The 18808-nt window shown below is 54.1% G+C and overlaps 2 protein-coding genes across 2 annotated transcripts; one reads left to right on the forward strand and one right to left on the reverse strand.

Annotated features, from left to right (window-relative positions):
• Positions 1-1848: 1848 nt before the first annotated feature.
• Positions 1849-3489, forward strand: CST6 (cystatin E/M). The gene is made up of 3 exons (XM_032414711.1): positions 1849-2137; positions 2844-2969; positions 3299-3489. The coding sequence occupies exons 1-3, from the start codon at positions 1898-1900 to the stop codon at positions 3383-3385; spliced, it is 453 nt and encodes a 150-aa protein (XP_032270602.1). The 5' UTR covers positions 1849-1897; the 3' UTR covers positions 3386-3489.
• A 2490-nt stretch (positions 3490-5979) lies between these two features.
• CATSPER1 (cation channel sperm associated 1) lies at positions 5980-15642 on the reverse strand. The gene is made up of 14 exons (XM_032414820.1): positions 15583-15642; positions 14840-15539; positions 14127-14768; positions 12886-13098; positions 11543-11656; positions 11227-11377; positions 10855-10946; positions 10592-10735; positions 10363-10426; positions 10111-10183; positions 9908-9968; positions 8416-8491; positions 6226-6340; positions 5980-6064 (listed from the first exon to the last, which is right to left on the reverse strand). The coding sequence occupies exons 1-14, from the start codon at positions 15640-15642 to the stop codon at positions 6038-6040; spliced, it is 2532 nt and encodes an 843-aa protein (XP_032270711.1). The 3' UTR covers positions 5980-6037.
• Between the last annotated feature and the right edge of the window lie 3166 nt (positions 15643-18808).

The raw sequence follows: 18808 nt of genomic DNA on the forward strand, positions 1-18808 counted from the left end.
CCATCCGTCTTTGCCCACACTAGCTGTGTGACCTTAGACAAGTGACCTGACCTCTCTGATTAACTTCCTTCATCCAAAAAATGAGGTTGAGGCTTACTACCGAAGAGTGCTTATGATAGACCAGTGGGTGAAAGGTCTTTGGAGGTAGTTAGGTTGTGGTGCTCGTCTGCACCGGTGCAGAGGAGTGATGGGTAGGGTAGGGGCGAGTGAGCTAGGGACCCATTGGCCCTTAGTGAATCAGAGACCAGGCCTTGGCTGTTTTTCCAGGGAGCTGTTGGAGATAAGCGTGGCCAAGGCTCCTAAGTAATGGCAGAGCAGGCCTGGGAGAGACCCTGGGGGGGCTGCCTCTCCGTCCTCTGCCCTGCACAGCCGTCCTGAGCCTCTTTACGCCCTCCCGGGTTCTCTGAGGTTGGGTTTCTGCCTGGCCTTGGCCTCCTCATTAAGCCACACTTGAGCCAGCTCTCCCACAAACTGGGGTCTGTCCCTTTAAGGCAAACACCTGAGCCTGCGACTTGTGACTCTTCCTTGGAATCTCAGATTGGTTTTCACAGCTGGGCCGAGGGGGTGGGGAGCAGCTGGTCCGGGTCTCCCCCGAGAGGAAATCACTGCCCTTCCTGGCCCTGGGGTTCGGAGAGGCCGGGAATTATGCCTGCTTAGAATATGCATCATCAGGAATTATGCCTGCTTAGAATATTCATCATCCATCATCATAATAGCTACCAACGGTTTGTCAGGTGCTGTAAACCACGACCTCTTCCAAGCCCCAAGCAGGATCCTTGGAGGCCCTAAGCACTGACAAGACCTCAGGGTCCCAGGGCAAAAAGCCCCACCTCCCCTCTGCAATATGTGATTAAAAGTACAAGCTACACTGAACTCTAAAACCTGAATAAGGAAGTCCACCAAGATTCAGACTCTTCTCGTGGGAGCTACTTCAGTGCTGTCTATTAAACCAGATTTTTCCAAAAAAAAACCTCAGCGCCCTATTTTGTTGCTGCCTCCAGCCTGCACTGAACACCTATGGGTGGCCCAGTCCCAGGCGTTAACGTCAGAATAACCTTAGCAGGTGAGGGTTGTCCCCTTTCCTCAGAGGATGACAGTGAGACCTTGGGAGGCCAAGGGACTTGTCGGAGTCACCAGTCAGTAAATGGCAGAGCCACTACGACGCTCTGCCCCACTTCCTGGCCGTCCTCGTCCTGTGGGCTCAGTCTGGTTTGAGAGCACAGATTTGAGTCGTCTGCTTGGGCTCAAAAGCCAGTGTCATCATTTACTATTTACTACCTGGTGTCCTTGGGCAAATTTGTTCTCCCCTCTGCTTTTGGTTTCTTCCTCTTTCTTCGGGAAGTGGAAACGTTACTAATTCCCATTTCTGGCTGTGAGGGTCAAACAGCGCCTGGCTCAGCGCACCAGGCTCCTTTCCTACTGTTTTTATAGGACCAGGCCTTCTCCAAGCACTTGACCCGATGAGTCCTCACAGCAACCCATTTTACAGAGAGGGAGACTGAGGCAGTGAGCCATTAAGTAATTTCTCCCAGGTTACACAGCTAGTAAATGGTGGCAGTAGTAACAGTTTGCTAGTACTTGTTGGGTCTTTCATACCGGTCGCGCCTTCCCTGACCTGTTTGAATGGTGGGCACTTGCTGGGGACGGTCACTGTCCTTTCCCTCACCGAACCGGGCGTGTCCCTGGAGGGCAGGGCAGCATCGCGGGACACAGGTGTGCTGGGGCCTTCCACCGCCCACTCGGGCAGAAGGGAGGCGGCCTCCCGGCCCTCCCAGGCTCCGCCAGCTCCCCGGCCGCGGCCCTGCAGCGGGGGCGCGGGGCGGGCGGGGGCGCCGGGCGGGCGGGGCCTGGAGCCGGTAAAAGCGGAGCGCGCGTCGCGGGGCCCCGACTGACAGCCATGGCGCCTCCCAGCCTGTCTCGGGCGCTGGGCCTGGGCCTGCTCGCGCTCTGCCTCCTGCTGCTGCTCCGCGACGCCCGCGCCCGCCCCGGGGAGCGCTTAATCGGAGGCCGCACGAACCTGTCGCCCAGCGACCCGCAGGTGCAGAAGGCGGCGCGGGCGGCCGTGGCCAGCTACAACATGGGCAGCAACAGCCTGTACTACTTCCGAGACACCAGCATCCTCAAGGCGCAGAGCCAGGTGCGGCCGGCCGGGCGGGACAGGGACAGGGACAGGGGCAGCGGCGGGCCGGGCGGGGGCAAGGCTGGGGAGGCGGCCAGGGGGTGGCCAGGTCAAGGGGATGTCACAGGAGCGTTCAGGACGTTTCGACACGATGTATTTTTTAAACTGAATTAATGCCAAAAATGTATTAGGAGGGGCCCCTGGGTGGCTCAGGTGGTTAAGCATCTGCCTTCAGCTCAGGTCATGATCCCAGCATCATGGGATCGAGTCCCGCGTCGGGCTCCCTGCCCCTCCCTCTGCCTCCCTCTCTCTTTCCCTCTCTCTCTCTCTCTCTCTGTCTGTCTCTCATGAATAAATAAATAAAATCTTTAAAAAAAAAAATGTATTAGGGACAACATATCTAGATTTCACTAGGGTCTAGCCCTGACTTACAGGGGGACTCGCTAGCCTCACACTAGCCCCTGCCCTGGGGGTGGACTGGGGAGAGGGGAGGGAGGGAGATGGGGCAGTGGGCTTCAGGGCGTGTGCACACCTGGGTCTCAGCTTCCTGTGTGGCCCAATCCTCTGCCCCTCTCCCCAGGGATCCCCACCAGAACTTCCCCATCCAGGGTCGGAATGCCGAGGCCCAGGCCCAGGCCCCGTGCTGAACGTGGAGAGAGGTGAGAGGTGTGGGTCAAGGGTGGTCTTCCAACACTCCTGACCCGCTCCTGCCCTCCATCCCCAGCTGGTGGCCGGCGTCAAGTACTACCTGACCGTTGAGATGGGGAGCACAGCCTGTCGGAAGAATGTGGCCACCGGAGACCGCGTCGATATCACGACCTGCCCCCTTGCCACTGGAGTGCAGGAGGAGGTAAGGGCCCTGCACCCCACTTCCCAGCACCTGAACCCGTCTGGCGGGCCGCGCTGATGTCTGCCTGAACCTGCCCCTGTCTTCTGGATGATTCAGCCCCCAGGCCAGGGTGGGGTGCAGAGAGGAGGAGACTTGGGGCTTCTTCCTCACTGGACTGGGCTAGAAAGATCTGGGATCTAGTCCTGCCCATTTGACTCATTGACCCTTTGGCCCAGCGACTGTTCCTCTCGCACCCCAGAGTGGAGTGTCACAGGCTGAGGGTGGCAGTTGTGAGGAGTCAGGCCTGGGACCCAGCCTCACCCCTCCTTCTCTCCCTGCTCTCCCTGCAGAAGCTGCGCTGTGACTTCGAGATCCTAGTGGTCCCCTGGGAGCATTCCTCCCAGCTTCTGAAGCATAACTGCGTGACCATACCGTAGACCCCTTTGGGCATGGGAGCTGGAGGGAGCAGGCGCTTCGTGGGAAGGCACTTCAGGTCCATGGGCGTATCTGTCACAATAAACTGCTGGCACTGCTTCTCGCATTGGACTCTCCCGAGTGCTCTCCTCCTCCTGTCCCCACTCCCTCCTCCATCTCCCATGCCCACTTGTGGCAGCACCCCTTCCCAGGCCAAAGACAGCCCATACCACCCCCAGTTGAGCTTCTGTTGTCTCAGCCCACACAGTGCTGAGGGCGCAAGGTTCAGTCCCCAAATGTGGAGTTCTCCAAACACCTCAGCGTCACAGACACAGACAATCAAACCTCCAAGGACTCTCACTATTCTCAGAGTTAAGGGGTGGGAGACAAACTCACAGGAGAGGGATGATGCCCCAAGACTGAGCAGGGGCAGGAGTCAGGGAATACTCTGAGGGGTGCCAGAGCTCCCAGGACGACCCAGGGTGGCACAGGCTGGGTTCAGCCGGCTGAGCTCCCAACCTGTGTGGTTCCTATACCCGCCCGCGGGCCAGCGATGCCAGGGCCCCCATAGGCCATAGGGCTGGGACAGTGGCTTTCAAGTACAGGCCATGGGCCATAGGCCAGAGGGGGTCCCCAGTGCTTTGCCCCAGGCAAGACCCCTGGAAGGGGCTGGACAGGAAGCCCAAAGGAGACCAGGGTCAAATCTGCCCACAGGAGGGATGAGAGGGCAGATGTGATTTCATTTCACAAATGAAACGTCATTTGAAGAAAACAGAACTGCAACATTTTTTGCACAACTGAATTTGTGGCTGCAAATCATACTCACTATCCACACACACACACACACAGAACTCTCAACACACCACACACATACACTGAAACCACAGCACACACTTGGATGCTCCCAGATACCATATACATATCCAGAAAATCACACACACAGCCTGGCCACCCAGAAACACACGCACTGAAGCAACCCCCTCCACCCCAAACAACCTGGAGATGTATACAGACCTCCACGCACACAGCCCGGGAGACCCACACGCCCCACCCAGAGCTGGGCCTCAGATGCACCAACACACACCCACACCTGCGAGCTGGGACCTACTGAGGAACAGCCCCCGGTCCCAGGCCCAGGCCTCTGCTCTCAGAGGCCGTACTGGGGTAGGGATGGGGGGCAGGGGTGGACACTAGCGAGGCGACTGGCACGAGGAGGTCTGCGGAGCCAAGGGGCTGAGCTGGACAGGAGCGAGGGCTGCAGGGGAAAGTTCAGCCCTGCTTCTGTCCCCACCCGTTAGATGCGGCAGCTCAGGCAGCCCAGGGCCGGGCAGTGTGGCCGTGGCTTGGAAGGGCCCCCGCGGGCCACCCAGCACAAGCCTCCAGCCTGGAGCTGGCACAGGGAAGCGGCAGGAAATGCTTGTTGAATGAACGTGTGAGGTAGTGGGTGAGGCGAGGCCCGCAGATACCTGCCAGGTGGCTTCTCCACCCCCGGAATCTGTGCCCCGATCCCAGAAGCCATTTCCTCGGCACAGTCTCTCCCCAGGTCCTGGGCCAGCCTGGAGGTAGGGGGAAGACTGGCACGACTGTCACCCCTCTGTCCCCACTCCGGAGTCCTGCTCCTGACCCCCTCCAGCCTCTACTGCACCCTGGCTTCACTCGACCAGAGATGAGGTGGCTGCTGGGGACAGTGGAGCACCCCACTCTGGTCCGGAAGCCCCCAGGTCTCCAGCACCCTGCCTGGACCCAGGCACTTGGGGACCTGGGGCAGAGCCTCACCTCCACCCCCCAGCTGTGGGGACAGGGGCTCTGGGCATTTTGCCCAGGTTCAGGCTGAAAGCAGGGGAACTCACTAAGCCTTAGGCCAGGTAGGGTGGGGCTTGACCATTAGGCTCATTCCCTGCTTTCCTCTAACAGAGGCTCATCCATTTCCCCCCCCAACACACCCCCACTCCCACACCCCCACTCATGTTCCCTGCACCCTCACCAACAGCCTGAGGCCAGGAGGACTTGAGCAGCCTCCATCCTACTTCCCCTCACTGAGGTTCTTTAGCCTGACCCCAAGCAGGGCAGGGTACGGCAATGACCTCTGACTTCCGGGTGCATGCTATCCCCATCGAGTTGGCACTCTTGTACTGGATTCCGAGGGTCTTGGTAGGTCCAAGTTCCGGGCTGTGAGCCCCTATTTCTGGAGCCTACTGGCCCTCTAGGCCCCGACAACTAGGGGTTATTATAGTTGGTTCTTTTTCCCCAACTCCTGGGCCAGATGGACCTTCCTCCCGAAAGCAAGGTGACTGCCCACTCACCCCTCCAGCCCTGAGCCTGGCCCCCTTTCTGAGTCACCGCTCTGGCCGCTGCCGATGCACTGCGGGCCCGAGCTGGAATGCGGGCCCTGGAGAGGACCAGGAAGAGCGCCTTTCACACACAACACTCCCTCTGTCTCTCTCACACACACACACACCAGCAGTGCACACACGTGCGTGTGCACAGTTCCCCTGCCCTGTGCCTTGGCTTAGCCAGGGAGGACACAGAGCCATTTGGGGTTTTAAAACTGTTAGGGCCCAGCCCTGCAGGCCCGATGATAATTCCAGCAGATCAGGGGACTTGTCTTGACCCACAGCAGTGGGCAGCTTGCCAGAGGCTGCAATCCGCATCCCGTGTCTCTCTGCATCCAGGGGTCACTTCCTGAAGTCCTCTTCTCCAGCCTGTGGGGGTGGGATGGGCGGGTGACCGAGCCAGTGCCAGCCTCTGCTTTCGCCCACGCCCATGTGACTGTTCGGGGCCCTCTGGGCACAAGCCTCCCATGCCTGGCCTTCTGGGGTCTTCCCACTCTGGCCCCTCTCTCCTCTGGTCCTGCCTGGCGCACCTCATACGCAGCGTCAACAATCTCATCAAGAACGGACGCCTGGGAGCGGAATTTCTGTTGATGATGCTCCACGCCGGCCACCAGCTGCAGGAAGTGGAAAAGGAGTTCCCGCTGCCTTGGGGGTAGAGGAGGGAAGGGGCAAGCCTGAGCTGACCTGCTTGGCAGGGTCATCCGGGCTGCCAGAACCCCCCCCCCCAGCTCTTCTCACCGGCCTCCCGCCAGCCCCCCATTACAGTTTTTCTGAGTGGGGCCTTTCATGCCGTATCTCCTTTCCACAAATAAAAAGCCCCCATTTGTGCCGGTGCCAGAGAGGGTTCTACCTGCTGTTTACCCTCCCAGTTATCCATCCCTCCATCCTTCTGTCCACCCCTCTGTTGGCCCCTCCAACTACCCCATACCTCTCTGTGCACCCACTCACCCACTTACCCATTCATCCGCCCACCAATCTAGCCATTCACTCATTCATCTGACCACCCTTATCCCTCCATCTACCTGCTCTTCCCTGGACCCCCCCACCCACCCCTTCACCATGTTGTGCAGTCAGCCATCCACCTAACCACCCCCCCCAACCATTCACCCAGCCCACTACCCATCTGTTAACTCCCTCATCACCTGCCCATTTTATAAATCCATCCATCAAGTGACATTAAAATCAATGAACACTGCCAGGCGCTCCGAGGACACAGACGTTAACAAGAAACAGTCCTTGCCCTTAGGAAGCTTCGCCTGTGGCAGAGTGTTTACGCTTGCGAGAAGAGTAAACCAGAGTGCTGAGGGTCCAGTCCTGGGGATCAGAAAAGACTTCCAGAGCAAGTGTCATTGAGCCGAGTTGGAAAGACACGAGAAGCTTTGCCAGGCTTGGGCAAGGTTCCTGGTCCGCTACTCCAGAAGAGCTGGAGTGTACTGGGGGCCAGGGCAGGCCTCAGGGAAGGAGGCCGTAGAGAGTGGGTGAATTGGAGATGTAAAGTCTGATGAGGAAGGAAAAGCCCAAGCTGCTTTTAACAAAGACCACTCTCTAAATAAATAAAAAGAATAAAAGAAAGGAAAGATTAAAAGAAACAACAACAAAAACAACAACAAACAAAAACAAAGGGCACTCATAGTGGAGGTGAACCAATGGGGAAGAGTCTGGAGGCCCAGAAACCCCCATAGAAAGTGTTACCAAGGTGCCAAGGGCCCACTAGGCCAGTGGCCAAGTTGCTGGAACGGGGGTGGGGTGGGACGGGAGGGCCAGGACGTGAAGCGAGCAGGATTGGAACTCAGCTCTCCCAAATCTTGGTCACTTGAGTCTGCCATTGGCAGCCAGAGAACATTCCAGGCAGAGAAAACAGTGTGGACAAAGGCCCTGAGGTGGAGAAGTATGTGCTATGCTTGGGAAACAGTGCGGGGACAGCAAGAAAGTAGCCAAGGAAATGAGGGAGGTTGGCAAAGGCTGGGTCACAGAGGGCCTTTGGGGCTTGAACTTGGACGGCGGGTGAGGAGGGGCTGGAGGCTGCCAGTAGTCGGACTGCCCTGTCTGCTGGTTTGGAGCCAGTCTGGATGAGGTGCAGCGGGGCCCAGCTTTCAGAGGGAAGGCTCTCTGAGGAGCCAGGCCTGAGAACCAGGAAGCAGGAAGTCTGTGCCAAGGTCCCCCAGCCATGAGCACAGCCACAGGTCCCCAGCTGTCCTGGCCCAGCTGGCCAATCGCTTCGACGGGAATGGGATGTTGACCATCTGCCTCCCAGGCCTTTACCCAAGCTGTTCCTTGACGCTCCCTCTTCACCCCTCCACCTAGCCGAAGTCCAGCACCCTCATGGCCCAGCACAGGTCATTGGCAATTGGGCTCTCATGGGCACGGGCTAGTCTGTGTCCTGAAGAACTCACAGGGCCTGACCCAGAGCAAGGGTCAGGGATGCTTCCTGAGTAAACAGATGAGCAGACTCCCTGCTGCCCTGCCTTTGCCCTCAGCCTCAGAGGGGCTCTCATGGCCCAGTAAGCACTGCTGGTGGGACTCTTGGTGGTGCAAGCTGGCTCAGGGGGAGCAGAAGCCACTCATGGTCTCCACGTCCCACCCATAGGCTTTACATGGGCCTTGGCGCCCCACCCCCTTCCAGAGAGGTGGGCAATGTCCCTTGCCCTGTCAGCCCATGGGCCAGACCCCAGACCCCTCCCCTTAGACTCGGGGCCTCCCCTCCCTTTGCATCTCCTTACTTCTCAGTCATGGTCCCAAATTTTTTCTCGATGAGCTGCTTCTGTTTGGTGTGTTCACTCACCACCTCTTCAGGGTCTGGATGTAAAAAAGGGGACAGTAAAAAAGATGCCCAGATTGAGAGGAGGTAGAACACACCCCATGTGTCATGGAGGTAATTCAGAGGGGCTAAAAGAGTTTTTGCCCATGATGCCCCCAAAGAGATGGCTTCTCTGGGCGTGGTGTGTGTATCAGATTTGTTTGTTTGTTTGTCTTTCCCTCTGGTAAAAATCCCCCAGTTTTCCCGAGGAACCACTCCTGTCCCTTTTGGGTCCACCTTGTCTAGCAGGGGGCTGACCCCACCGCCCACCTCCAAAGACATGTGACTCAGGCCTGGCTAATCAGAACAGCCTATTCTTTTGGCTATTGTGATTGGTTCCAAAATAGGTGATCAAAGCAAAGAAGACACATATCCGGGACTTTGCTATAACTACAGGAAGAAGAGGAAGTCTCTGCTTGGCATGATAGGAACGGCTAACCTGTGAGGATTTCCCACCGCAAGGGAAGAGCCACCCTAAGCACAAAACCATGCGGAGGACACAGAGCAGAGAGATGGAAAGAGACCAAATCCTGACCAGTATTCAAGTCCTGGATCTAGCCATTCCTGAAAACCACACACCCTCAATTTGCTAAGTAATTTCTGCCAATTAATTCCTCTTTTTGCTTCAGCTTTTTTGCACTGTCTTTCCCTGATCGAAGGGGCAGGTGAGGGACCTGGTGACCCTTTGGGACCCTTAGTCCTCTAGTGTTGATGAGCCTAAGAGTGGGATCCTTAGAGCTCAGATTATCTAAAGTTCTGAAGATCTTTAAGCAGGAAGCAAACCAACTGTCTCAAAATCAATTCATTCAGAAAGTCAAGTTTATAAAAATGAACATGTCCAGGAAACTTGATTTTTAATGACTCTCAATCCACTTTGAGTGACTCTGGACAAGTGTGTGCAATACCTTGACGAAACCCTCCAAGGCAGTCGAAACCATCCCATGTAAAACCAAGTGCTCTAACCTTTGTAAGTTATTAGAAGAAATGAGCATTTAGTGAATCATAATTTGGCTAATTAGTCATTTCACAAACAGGGCTTTCAGGAATTGACGATCAGTTTAATTGCTTTTCAGAAGATTATCTTAGAGTTCTTCGGACCAAAGTCCTTTTTTTTTTTTTTTAAGATTTTATTTATTTATTTGACAGAGAGAGAGAGAGAGCGCACAAGTAGGCAGAGAGGCAGGCAGAGGGAGAGGGAGAAGCAGGCTCTCCGCTGAGCAGGGAGCCTCACGCGGGGCTTGATCCCAGGACCCTGGGATCATGACCTGAGCCGAAGGCAGCTGCTTAACCAACTGAGCCACCCAGGCGCCCTGGACCAAAGTTCTAAGCTCTGAAAGTCCTCCTGAGTCTCAGATTCTCAAACTCTGCCACTGGACCTGGAATTGTGTGTCCAACTGCGGAAGGAGGGCCAGTACCTGATTTGCTGAGTTCGGTCAGTGAGTCATCCAGTAGCTTCTCATGGATCCGCGCGGCCCTCTGGGAAGAAGAGGCTTTTGTCCTGCCCGAGTCCCCTCCCTGTCTGCCCTTTCCTGGAGCACCCTCCTCCCTTCCCCCCAGCCTCTGCGCCCACCCCTTCATGGTTCCCTCCCGGGTCCGCCTGCCCCACCCCACTCAGTACCTCCTGCTTTACTTTCTCCAGGCCCTTGAGCAGAGCCATCTGGAAGTTATCCACCAGGACAGCAATCACCAGGCTGGGGGTGGTGGGGGTGGATAGTGGGGTACTCTCCAGGAGGAGGCTGTAGGAGAGGCCCTGCACCCTCCTCTGGGTTCATTGTGGCATGACCAAGGGGAGAGGGCTGGGGAGGGGTGCCCCAAGATTAGGTGGGGGTGGCGGTGAAGCTGGGGAGCCAAGTAGGGATGGGGTCCTCACTTGAGGAAGATGAAGTATTGGATGATGATGTAAATCATGAGAATGGGGATGATGTACCAGGCGCCTAGAAGAGAGGGTGTCGTTTGAGCTGGGAGTTCCTTGCCCACCCTCGCCACACCCCTGCCAGCAAGGATCAGATGCCCCACTTTGCAGATGGGGTAACTGAGCCCTCGGGGTCTGCCCACCCAGCCAAGCCCCTGCCTTCCACCCCGCCTGGGTCCTGTCCCACCCTGGGCCCGGCTGTCCAGGTAGATGAGGGACCAGTCATCCAGGGTGAGCATGGTGAAGAGGGTGAAGATGGTGGAGAGGATGCTCTGGAAGCGCTTGGGGTCAGAATGACGGAACAGAGCCCGGAGCACCACAGAGAAGAGGACTGGCTGTTCAGGGCCAAACCAGGCTCGCAGAGTCCCATTCTCCAACCCCGCTCTGGCCACTACAAACCCGCCCATCACAGCGCCTCAGGCAGACCCCAGCCCCCACAGCACAGGATACAGAGGCAGGTAAACATGAGGATGAGGATGGCGGTGATGGATGGCAAGGACCGCGCCAGAGTCCCGGTCACTTCTTGGAGGCTGGTCAAGAAGCTGTTGAGAGGCTGAGTCAGCAGGGGTGGGGATCTGTGCCCAGCAGCCAGGACTGACACCACTGACAGGGGGGCACTGCTTTGCTAGAGGTTTGGGAGAGCTCAGCCCTCTCTGGAAAATGATTGATCCCAGCAGACGGCAGGAGGCTAATCAGAAGTGGGCTGGAGTCCACAGCCTCTTCGTCCCCCATCCCTTGAACAGGTCACAGCAGATTCCCTGGGAGCCCAGGCCCCTGTACCCCTTCCTACAGGGTGGGGTGGGCAGCCGCGGCCCAGCTGACCTGAGCCTCCGGAGGACCCGGATGGCCCGCAGGGCCCGCAAGCTCTTGAAAACCTTGAAGATCCGGAAGACGCTTTGGTGGTAGACGAAGGAGGAGGAGTTGTACTGTAAGAGCATGAAGTCCAGCATAGCCATGATCATGATGAAGAAGTCTGAGGGCACAGGGGGCTGGGAGTCACGGGCTCCTGCCCAGGTGCCTCATCACCCAGACCTGCAGTCCCCTCAACACCAGCACTCCCTGCCAGTGCCCCTTTTTGTCCCCAGCCTCCGCTAGCAGTCCAGTGGCTACCCCCCCACACACACCCATCCCCACCCACCCAGATTGTTCCAGGAGTCAGAAAAATACTTGAAGCCCAGAGCAGTGATCTTGAGCGCAGCTTCCACCACGTAGATGCAGAGGAAAATGGAGTCCAAGGCCATGAAGAACCACTCTGCAGGGACACCAGGGGCTCACTCACAGCCCTCGGCAGCAACCCTGGCCCCTCTCTCCTCCTTCCCTCTGGACCTCACACACAGTCCCAGTTAGGGAGGACCCGGTTCTGCCCTAAGGGCTGTGTGTCTTAACTGCTCTGTGCCTCAGTTTTCTTGTCCATAAAACAGTGATAATACTGTCACTTGGCCTGACCTCCTGACCTCAGGGAGCTTCTAGCAGCTTCTGCCTAACTGTCAATCTTACCGTTTAGAAGCTCGGGACGGAACTGCTGGAACAGAAAAACATTTGAGGAAGACGGCCGGCACGGAATCAGAGAGTGCCTCAGCCTCATTGTCATGCTAAAAACCCTCTCTGAATATTCATCCCAAGCCCTACTAGAAGGAGCCTGCTTTCCCTAGTGAGGAGGTCACAGCTTTAGAAATTAATCCCCTGGATCTCCTTATTTCTACAAATAAAGATGACCTTGTGAGGCAGCTCCACCTGGGGTAGTCTGTATAGAACTCACCAAGCAGCAGACCCACTTTGGTCTGGGAACAGTACCAGCCGGCCTGAGAGCGTTTTCATGAACATTGGCTTCCCTTAATACAGAATAAGAATGCGGCCAATCTTATGCTCTGCTTCGTTTATTTACGCGGTGGCAGGCCTTTCTCTCACTCTGCTGCCAAGGGTCTCAGGGGCCGCCTTCCCCGGTTTTCTACTCTCACCCCTCCAGTGTCCTGGCCCTTCTAGGCGACCGGGGTTCCCTCTCGCTGCCCCACATTAGGGTCGATGCGCCACCTGGTGGCGATATTACAAACAGCACATTCTCCAGTTTAGCAGGCTCTTGTGTCTCTGGCTGGCTGGTTGACCTCAGCAAGATCTCTGAGCCTCATCTTTAACACTGGTCAATGTTGTCTGCCTCCCAGGGGTAAGGATGAAATGAACTAAGTTACATAAGCCACCCGGCACTAGATCAGGCCCACAAGAGGCCTAGAACAAGATCTATGGCTTTCTCCATGTGAAAGTGGCTCCTCAGGGGCGCCTGGGTGGCTCAGTCAGCTGAGTGGCTGCCTTTGGCTCAGGTCGCGATCCTAGGGTCCTGGGATTGAGTCCCGCATCGAGGTCCCCGCTCTGCGGGGAGCCTGCTTCTCCCTTTCTCTCTGCCTCTGCCTCCTCTCTGTTTCTCATGAATAAATAAAGAACATTTTTTTTTTTTTTAAGAAAAGAAAGGGGCTCCCCAGCTCTTACCACCCCGGATCTCAACTTCAGCGAAGGTCTGTGCCACAAGCATGGTAGTGTTGAGGCAGACAACGAGGAAGATGAAGGCTTCAAAGGGCAGGGACTGAGTCAGGTTCCTAAGCATTCTCCGGAGGCCCTTAATGAGGTAGCTTAATTTTTCCCACAACCTATAGAAGAGGTTCACAGTGTGCAGCCTCTTGTGGGCCCGCTGAGCTCTGGTGGCTGTAAGGGGAACAGAGAGTCAAGTCCGTGTGGAAGGTAGCATGGGGATCCCAGGCATCCTCCCAGACTAAGTTGGGGTTCATCTTCATGCCTACCTGTTTGCCTACCATTCACTCACTGAAGTGCCTCTATGCTATCTTGTGCTGATCCTGGGGCTACCCTGGATCCTGGGGCTACTGGACTCCTGCTGCCCCTTCCATGGCAGATGCCAACTTGTTTGGGATTTGTGGTCTGCTCAAGTGTATCTTGTGGGCTCATGATTCTATACCTCCAGGCCTTTCTTTACCCACGTGGCGACTTATGCATGGAAAACCCCATTTTCCACACTACCCCATCCTCTTGGTGAACTCTCCCTCTCCCTCTGAGATTCTGCTGAAACATCGCCTCCTTTTGGCTGCCTTCCCTACTCCCATCCAGTTAGGTACCTATCCCTCTCTGCTTGTTTGTGAGACTGTTACTCTGTTTACTGAACCACTTGGGGCCAAGCTTGGGGGATTGTGCTTTAATAGCCAAGGTCCCTTCCTGCCCTTAAACAAGGCCTTCTTTCAGACACTGGATGTCTGTCAAGATGCTCACAGTTTAGTGGGGGAAATGTGGACAAATACAATCTACAGTGGTAACTGTCCTGATATGGATGATAGGCCACCATCACTGGGTGGTCTAGGATTGGTTGTTTAAGTGACCACCCCCCAGTCTTGGAGCCCCTCAAGGGCAGGATTTGTTTTCTCTGTGCTTCCAGGGTCCAGGCGGACCAGGGACCCATATTAGACAAGAAGAAATGTTTGAGAAGTGAATGCATATAGGCACAGCAGTGACTGGATGAACAAACTACTAATGGCCTGAAGAGGTACATCATTTAAGGAATAGAAGATTGGATGGTGAGCAGTCAGGTGAGTGAATAGCCAATGGAATATGCACGCAGCTGAGAGTCATGCCTCATGATCTGTGGAAGGTCAGTGCAGGGCCCAAGTCAGGCCTGGAATCTGGGCCAGGCTGTGTGAGTTGGGGGTGGGGGTAGAGAGACTCACTTTTGCGCTTCTGAAATTGCTCATCTTCTTCTGCCCAGCTTTCCGAGGAAGTTTTAGAGGAGGAATCCTGAGGATGGACTTTGCTGGACCCCTGGGATGCATGTGAGCGCACTGCACTGTGGGAACGAGTGAAGCTAAAGGCTGAGCGCTGTGCCTGCACCATGCTAGGTTGGAGGCCTACTGAATGAGAAAAGGAAGAGCCAAAGGAGGCTCCGGCCACACCGTGAGACTTGTGTGGGCCAAAGACTTGGGAGCTACCATGATGGTACTCCCTGTAGCGGTGATCACCATGGAGATAATCATAACGATGCACACTATGGTGGTGCTCGCCGTGGTGGTGCTCCCTGTGATGGTGCTCACTATGGTGGCCATGGTGGTGTTTGCTGTGGTGGCCATGGTGGTGCTCGCCATGGTGGCCATGGTGGTGTTCACTGTGGTGGCCATGGTAGTGCTCACTGTGGTTCCTGTAGTCATCATAGAAATGAGGTATCGAGCGATCATGGTAGGCGTCCGCATAGGAATGGTGGGAAAAGGTCTCTCCATGATGAAGAGGCTCTCTGTGGTGGTGGGCTTCATGATGATGGTGCCTACCATGGTGATGGGCCTCACTGTGATTGTGAGGGCCACCATACGTGTAGGAATCTTTATGGTGGTAAGGCTCACCTTGGTGATGGAGCCCACTATGGTGGGAAATCTCACCATGGTGGTGAGACCCACCATGGTGGTGGGGTTCCCTATGGTGGTGAGACCCACCATGGTGGTAGGGCTCACCATGGTGGTAGGAGCCACCATGGTGGTAAGGCTCACTGTGGTGGTGGGGCCCCCCATGGTGGTAGGGCTCACTGTGGTGGTGGGACCCGCCATGGTGGTAGGGCTCACCGTGGTGGTGGGACCCGCCATGGTGGTAGGGCTCACCGTGGTGGTGGGACCCCCCGTGGTGATAGGGCTCACCGTGGTGGTGGGGCCTACCATGATGTCTTCTGCTACCATGGTGGTACTCACCATCAAAGGGGCCCTCACCAAGAGAATGATGGGAGAAGATAGTGCTATGAGAAGGGGCCAGGGCAAGGGAAGTGAGATGGTGGGCTCTACCATGATGGTGGGCCTCACCATGGTGGTGGGAGTGGTGGGAGTGATGGGAGTGGGGAGAATGGTGGGAGTGGGGGGAATGGTGGGAGGGGGCATTGTCATGAAAGTCTTGGAATTCATCAAGGTGGTGAGATCCACCATGATGGTGGGACTCACCATGATGGTGGGACTCACCGTGATGATGGGATGTTCCATGATGGTGGGACCCGCCATGATGGTGGGACTCACTGTGATGGTGGGATATGTCATGATGGTGGGACTCACCATGGTGCTGGGACACACCGTGGTGATGGTACCCATGATGGCGGTGGACTCCACTATGGCCTGGCCTGTGATGTGGGGTTGGTGAGCCAGGGTGAGATAACACATCCAAATCATTGGTGTCTGCCTCATTTTGAGCTGTTTCAGCCAATGAGGGTTGATCCATGACTATGCTGGTAACACTGGAATGAGGAGATCTCAAGATGTGGGCCCAACAGTCTCCTCCCTGAATTGTCCTTCCAACCGGTGGCACTGGAGCTTCTAGGAAAGCCTGAGTCTTCTCATGGAATTCTCCCTTTATGATGTCACCAGCAGACCCCTTCTCAGGTCTAATTCCCAAATGCCTCCTTCTGGGGTGTAGTTCAGAATCAAGGATCATTGTGTCTAACCTCTTCATTGTAAAATGAGGAAACTGAAGTCAAGAAAAGGGAAGGGCTTATTTCCCAAGGGTCAGCTGGGAAGATGGCAGAGTAGGAGGACCCTAAGCTCACTTCATCCCACAGATACAACTAGATAACACATCAGTGTAAATAACCCAGAAAACAATATGAAGACTGGCAGAACAAACTCACAACTAAAGATAGAGAAGAGGCCACATCAAAGAAGATAGGGAGGATCAAGACATGGTTTGGGAGCAGAACAGACCATAACCGTCCACAGTGGGAAGGGAGCCAGTGGTGTAGAGAAGGGTGAAAAAGAGACTCTCACATTAGGGAGCCCATGAATGGTGAGGATGAATCCCCAAGCATTTGCCTATGAAAGCAAGAGGGGCCAAATTTCCTGAGTTCTTACAGCCAGCCAGACTTAGAGCCTGGAATTTTAAAAATCAGCATTCTCTGCTCTGGGAGGGCCTGGAGGGCATTAGGAAGTGGAGTCCCTGTACTTAAAGAGACAGCACAGCTCTGCAGATATAGAAGTTTGAAAAATGCCAGGGGCAGATGGGAGGAAGAGTGATTTGCTAATCTCAGAGCATGACCAGGAGAGACAGGAATCATGGGGAGACCCCTCCAGGAACAAAGAAGCCAGCAGGTGCCATTTCCCTCTCCCCCTCCTCAGCATAAAAAACAGAAACCTGCAGGAACCAGTGCAGCCAACACTCACTACTTACTACTTAACTTGCTTATGCCAAGCCCCACCCTTTCATGCTTTAGCAGATCTGCCCTTCCCAGCCACACTGGTCTCAATCCCACTTCTGCATGCCCTCTCCTCCAGGAGACCAGCGCAAACCCTACCAACACCTCATCTCCCTACCTGCGCATTTTGTGGGACCTCAGGTCTGGTGGCAGCAGGGGCAGGTCTCATTTCGCAAGCAGACCATGGTACACCTTGCTAAAATGTGCCCCACCCCTGCTGGGGACCAAACACTGCGCACAATAGGCAAAGAGAGCCTCTGCAGACAATGGGACTGAAGGAAAAAGAGGCCAGGACTCAATGGCAGAGCACACACAACACACATAGAAGATACTCCCTGAATTTCCAAGCCCTGGGGACCAGGGGACACTGCACTGTGGGGCACTACAGGATGTGTTCTTCATAAGGCTATTACTGTTAAGAGTAAGAGTAAGAGAAGTGGCTGACTTTCCTAACATACAGAGACAGACACAGAGAGCTAGACAAAATGAGGAGACAGAGAAATATGTCCCGAATGAAAAAGCAGGACCAAACCACAGCAAGAGACCTAAGCGAAATGGATATAAGTAATATGCCTGATAGAGAATTTAAAGTAATGATCATAGGGGTGCCTGTGTGGCTCAGTTAGGTGTCTGACTCTTGATCTCGGCTCAGGTCTCAATCTCAGGGTTGTGAGTTCAAGCCCCACGTTGGGCTCCACACACAAAAAAAACCACACACACAAAATAAGGTAATGATCATAAAGATACTTACTGGACTTGAGAAAAGAGTGAAAAGCATCAGTGAGACCCTAACACAGAGATAAAAAAAAAAAAAAGAACCAGTAAGAGATCAAGAACACAATAAATGAAATTAAAAATACACTTGATGGAATAAATGCAGGCTAGATGAAGCAGAGGAATGAACTGATGACCTAGAAGACAGCGTAAAGGAAAGTTACCAAGCTTAGCAAAGGAAAGGAAAGAAAATTATGCAAATTGAGAATAACCTTAGAGAATTCAGTGACTCCAGCATTTCCTTTATAGGGATCTCATAAGAAGAAGAGAGAAAAAAAGGGGTAGAAAGTTTATTTGAAGGAATAATAGCTGTCAATTTCCCTAATCTGGGGAAGGAAACAGCTATCCAGATCCAGGAGGCATCATAGAAATCCCCCCCGCCCCCAATTCAACCAAGGAGGTCCATACCAAGGCACAAAGTAATTAAAATGGTAAAAGTAGTGATAAAGAAAAAAAATGTAAAAGAAGCAAGAGAAAAAGACAGTTACATACAAGGGAAACCTCATCAGGCTATCAGTGGATGTTTCAACAGAAACTTTTCAGGCCAGAAGAAAGTGGCATGATATCTTTAAAGTGCTGAAAGGGAAAAATCTGCAGCCAAGAATATCCAGCAAGGCTATCAATCAGAATAGAAGGAGAGATAAAGAGTTTCTCAGACAAACAAAAACTAAAGGAATTCATGACAGCTAAACCAGCCCTACAAGAAATATTAAGGGGGACTTTTTGAGTGGAAAGGAAAGACCATAAGTGAGCAAGAAAAGTAAAAACACAAACAGCAAAAATAAGTATTTCTAAAAAATTAGTCAAAGGATTCAGTAAATAAAAAGGGGGAAGGTGTAAAATATGACACCATATACCTAAAATGTGGTGGGTAGAAGAGCAAAGGATGGGTTCAAACTTAAGTGACCATCAACTTAATATGGACCGCTATGTACAGAAGATGTTATATGCTGAATGATAGCCACAAATCAAAACCCGGTAATAGATATGCAAAGAATAAAGAGAAAGGAATCCAAGTATATCATTAAAGAAAGCCAACAAACCATGAAAGAGAGCAAGAGAAGAAAGGATCAGAGAAAATCTATAGAAACAACCATAAAACAAGTAACAAAATAGCAATAAATATGGGCCTATCAATAATTACTTTGAATATAAGTGGATTAAACACTCCAATCAAAAGACATAGGGTGACAGAGTGGATAAAAAACAAGACCCAGGGGCGCCTGGGTGGCTCAGTCGTTAAGTGTCTGCCTTCGGCTCAGGTCATGATCCCAGGGTCCTGGGATCGAGCCCCGCATCGGGCTCCCTGCTCCGCGGGAAGTCTGCTTCTCCCTCTCCCACTCCCCCTGCTTGTGTTCCCTCTCTCGCTGTGTCTCTCTCTGTCAAATAATAAATAAATAAAAAAATCTTAAAAAACAAAACAAC

Source organism: Phoca vitulina, unplaced genomic scaffold (assembly GCF_004348235.1).
Source record: "Phoca vitulina isolate PV1807 unplaced genomic scaffold, GSC_HSeal_1.0 scaffold16, whole genome shotgun sequence".
NCBI classification, from domain to species: domain Eukaryota; kingdom Metazoa; phylum Chordata; class Mammalia; order Carnivora; family Phocidae; genus Phoca; species Phoca vitulina.

What these genes read in the sequence shown, in the direction of transcription:
- CST6 (XM_032414711.1), top strand. Translation starts at nt 1,898, where the DNA reads ATGGCGCCTCCCAGCCTGTCTCGGGCGCTGGGCCTGGGCCTGCTCGCG. An exon ending in TCCTCAAGGCGCAGAGCCAG is followed by an intron (nt 2,138 to 2,843) that starts GTGCGGCCGGCC and finishes CTCCATCCCCAG; the next exon opens with CTGGTGGCCGGCGTCAAGTA. An exon ending in CCACTGGAGTGCAGGAGGAG is followed by an intron (nt 2,970 to 3,298) that starts GTAAGGGCCCTG and finishes CTCTCCCTGCAG; the next exon opens with AAGCTGCGCTGTGACTTCGA.
- CATSPER1 (XM_032414820.1), bottom strand. Translation starts at nt 15,642, where the DNA reads ATGGATCAACCCTCATTGGCTGAAACAGCTCAAAATGAGGCAGACACC. An exon ending in CAGACACCAATGATTTGGAT is followed by an intron (nt 15,540 to 15,582) that starts GTGTTATCTCAC and finishes ATCACAGGCCAG; the next exon opens with GCCATAGTGGAGTCCACCGC. An exon ending in CAATACTTCATCTTCCTCAA is followed by an intron (nt 10,184 to 10,362) that starts GTGAGGACCCCA and finishes CACCACCCCCAG; the next exon opens with CCTGGTGATTGCTGTCCTGG.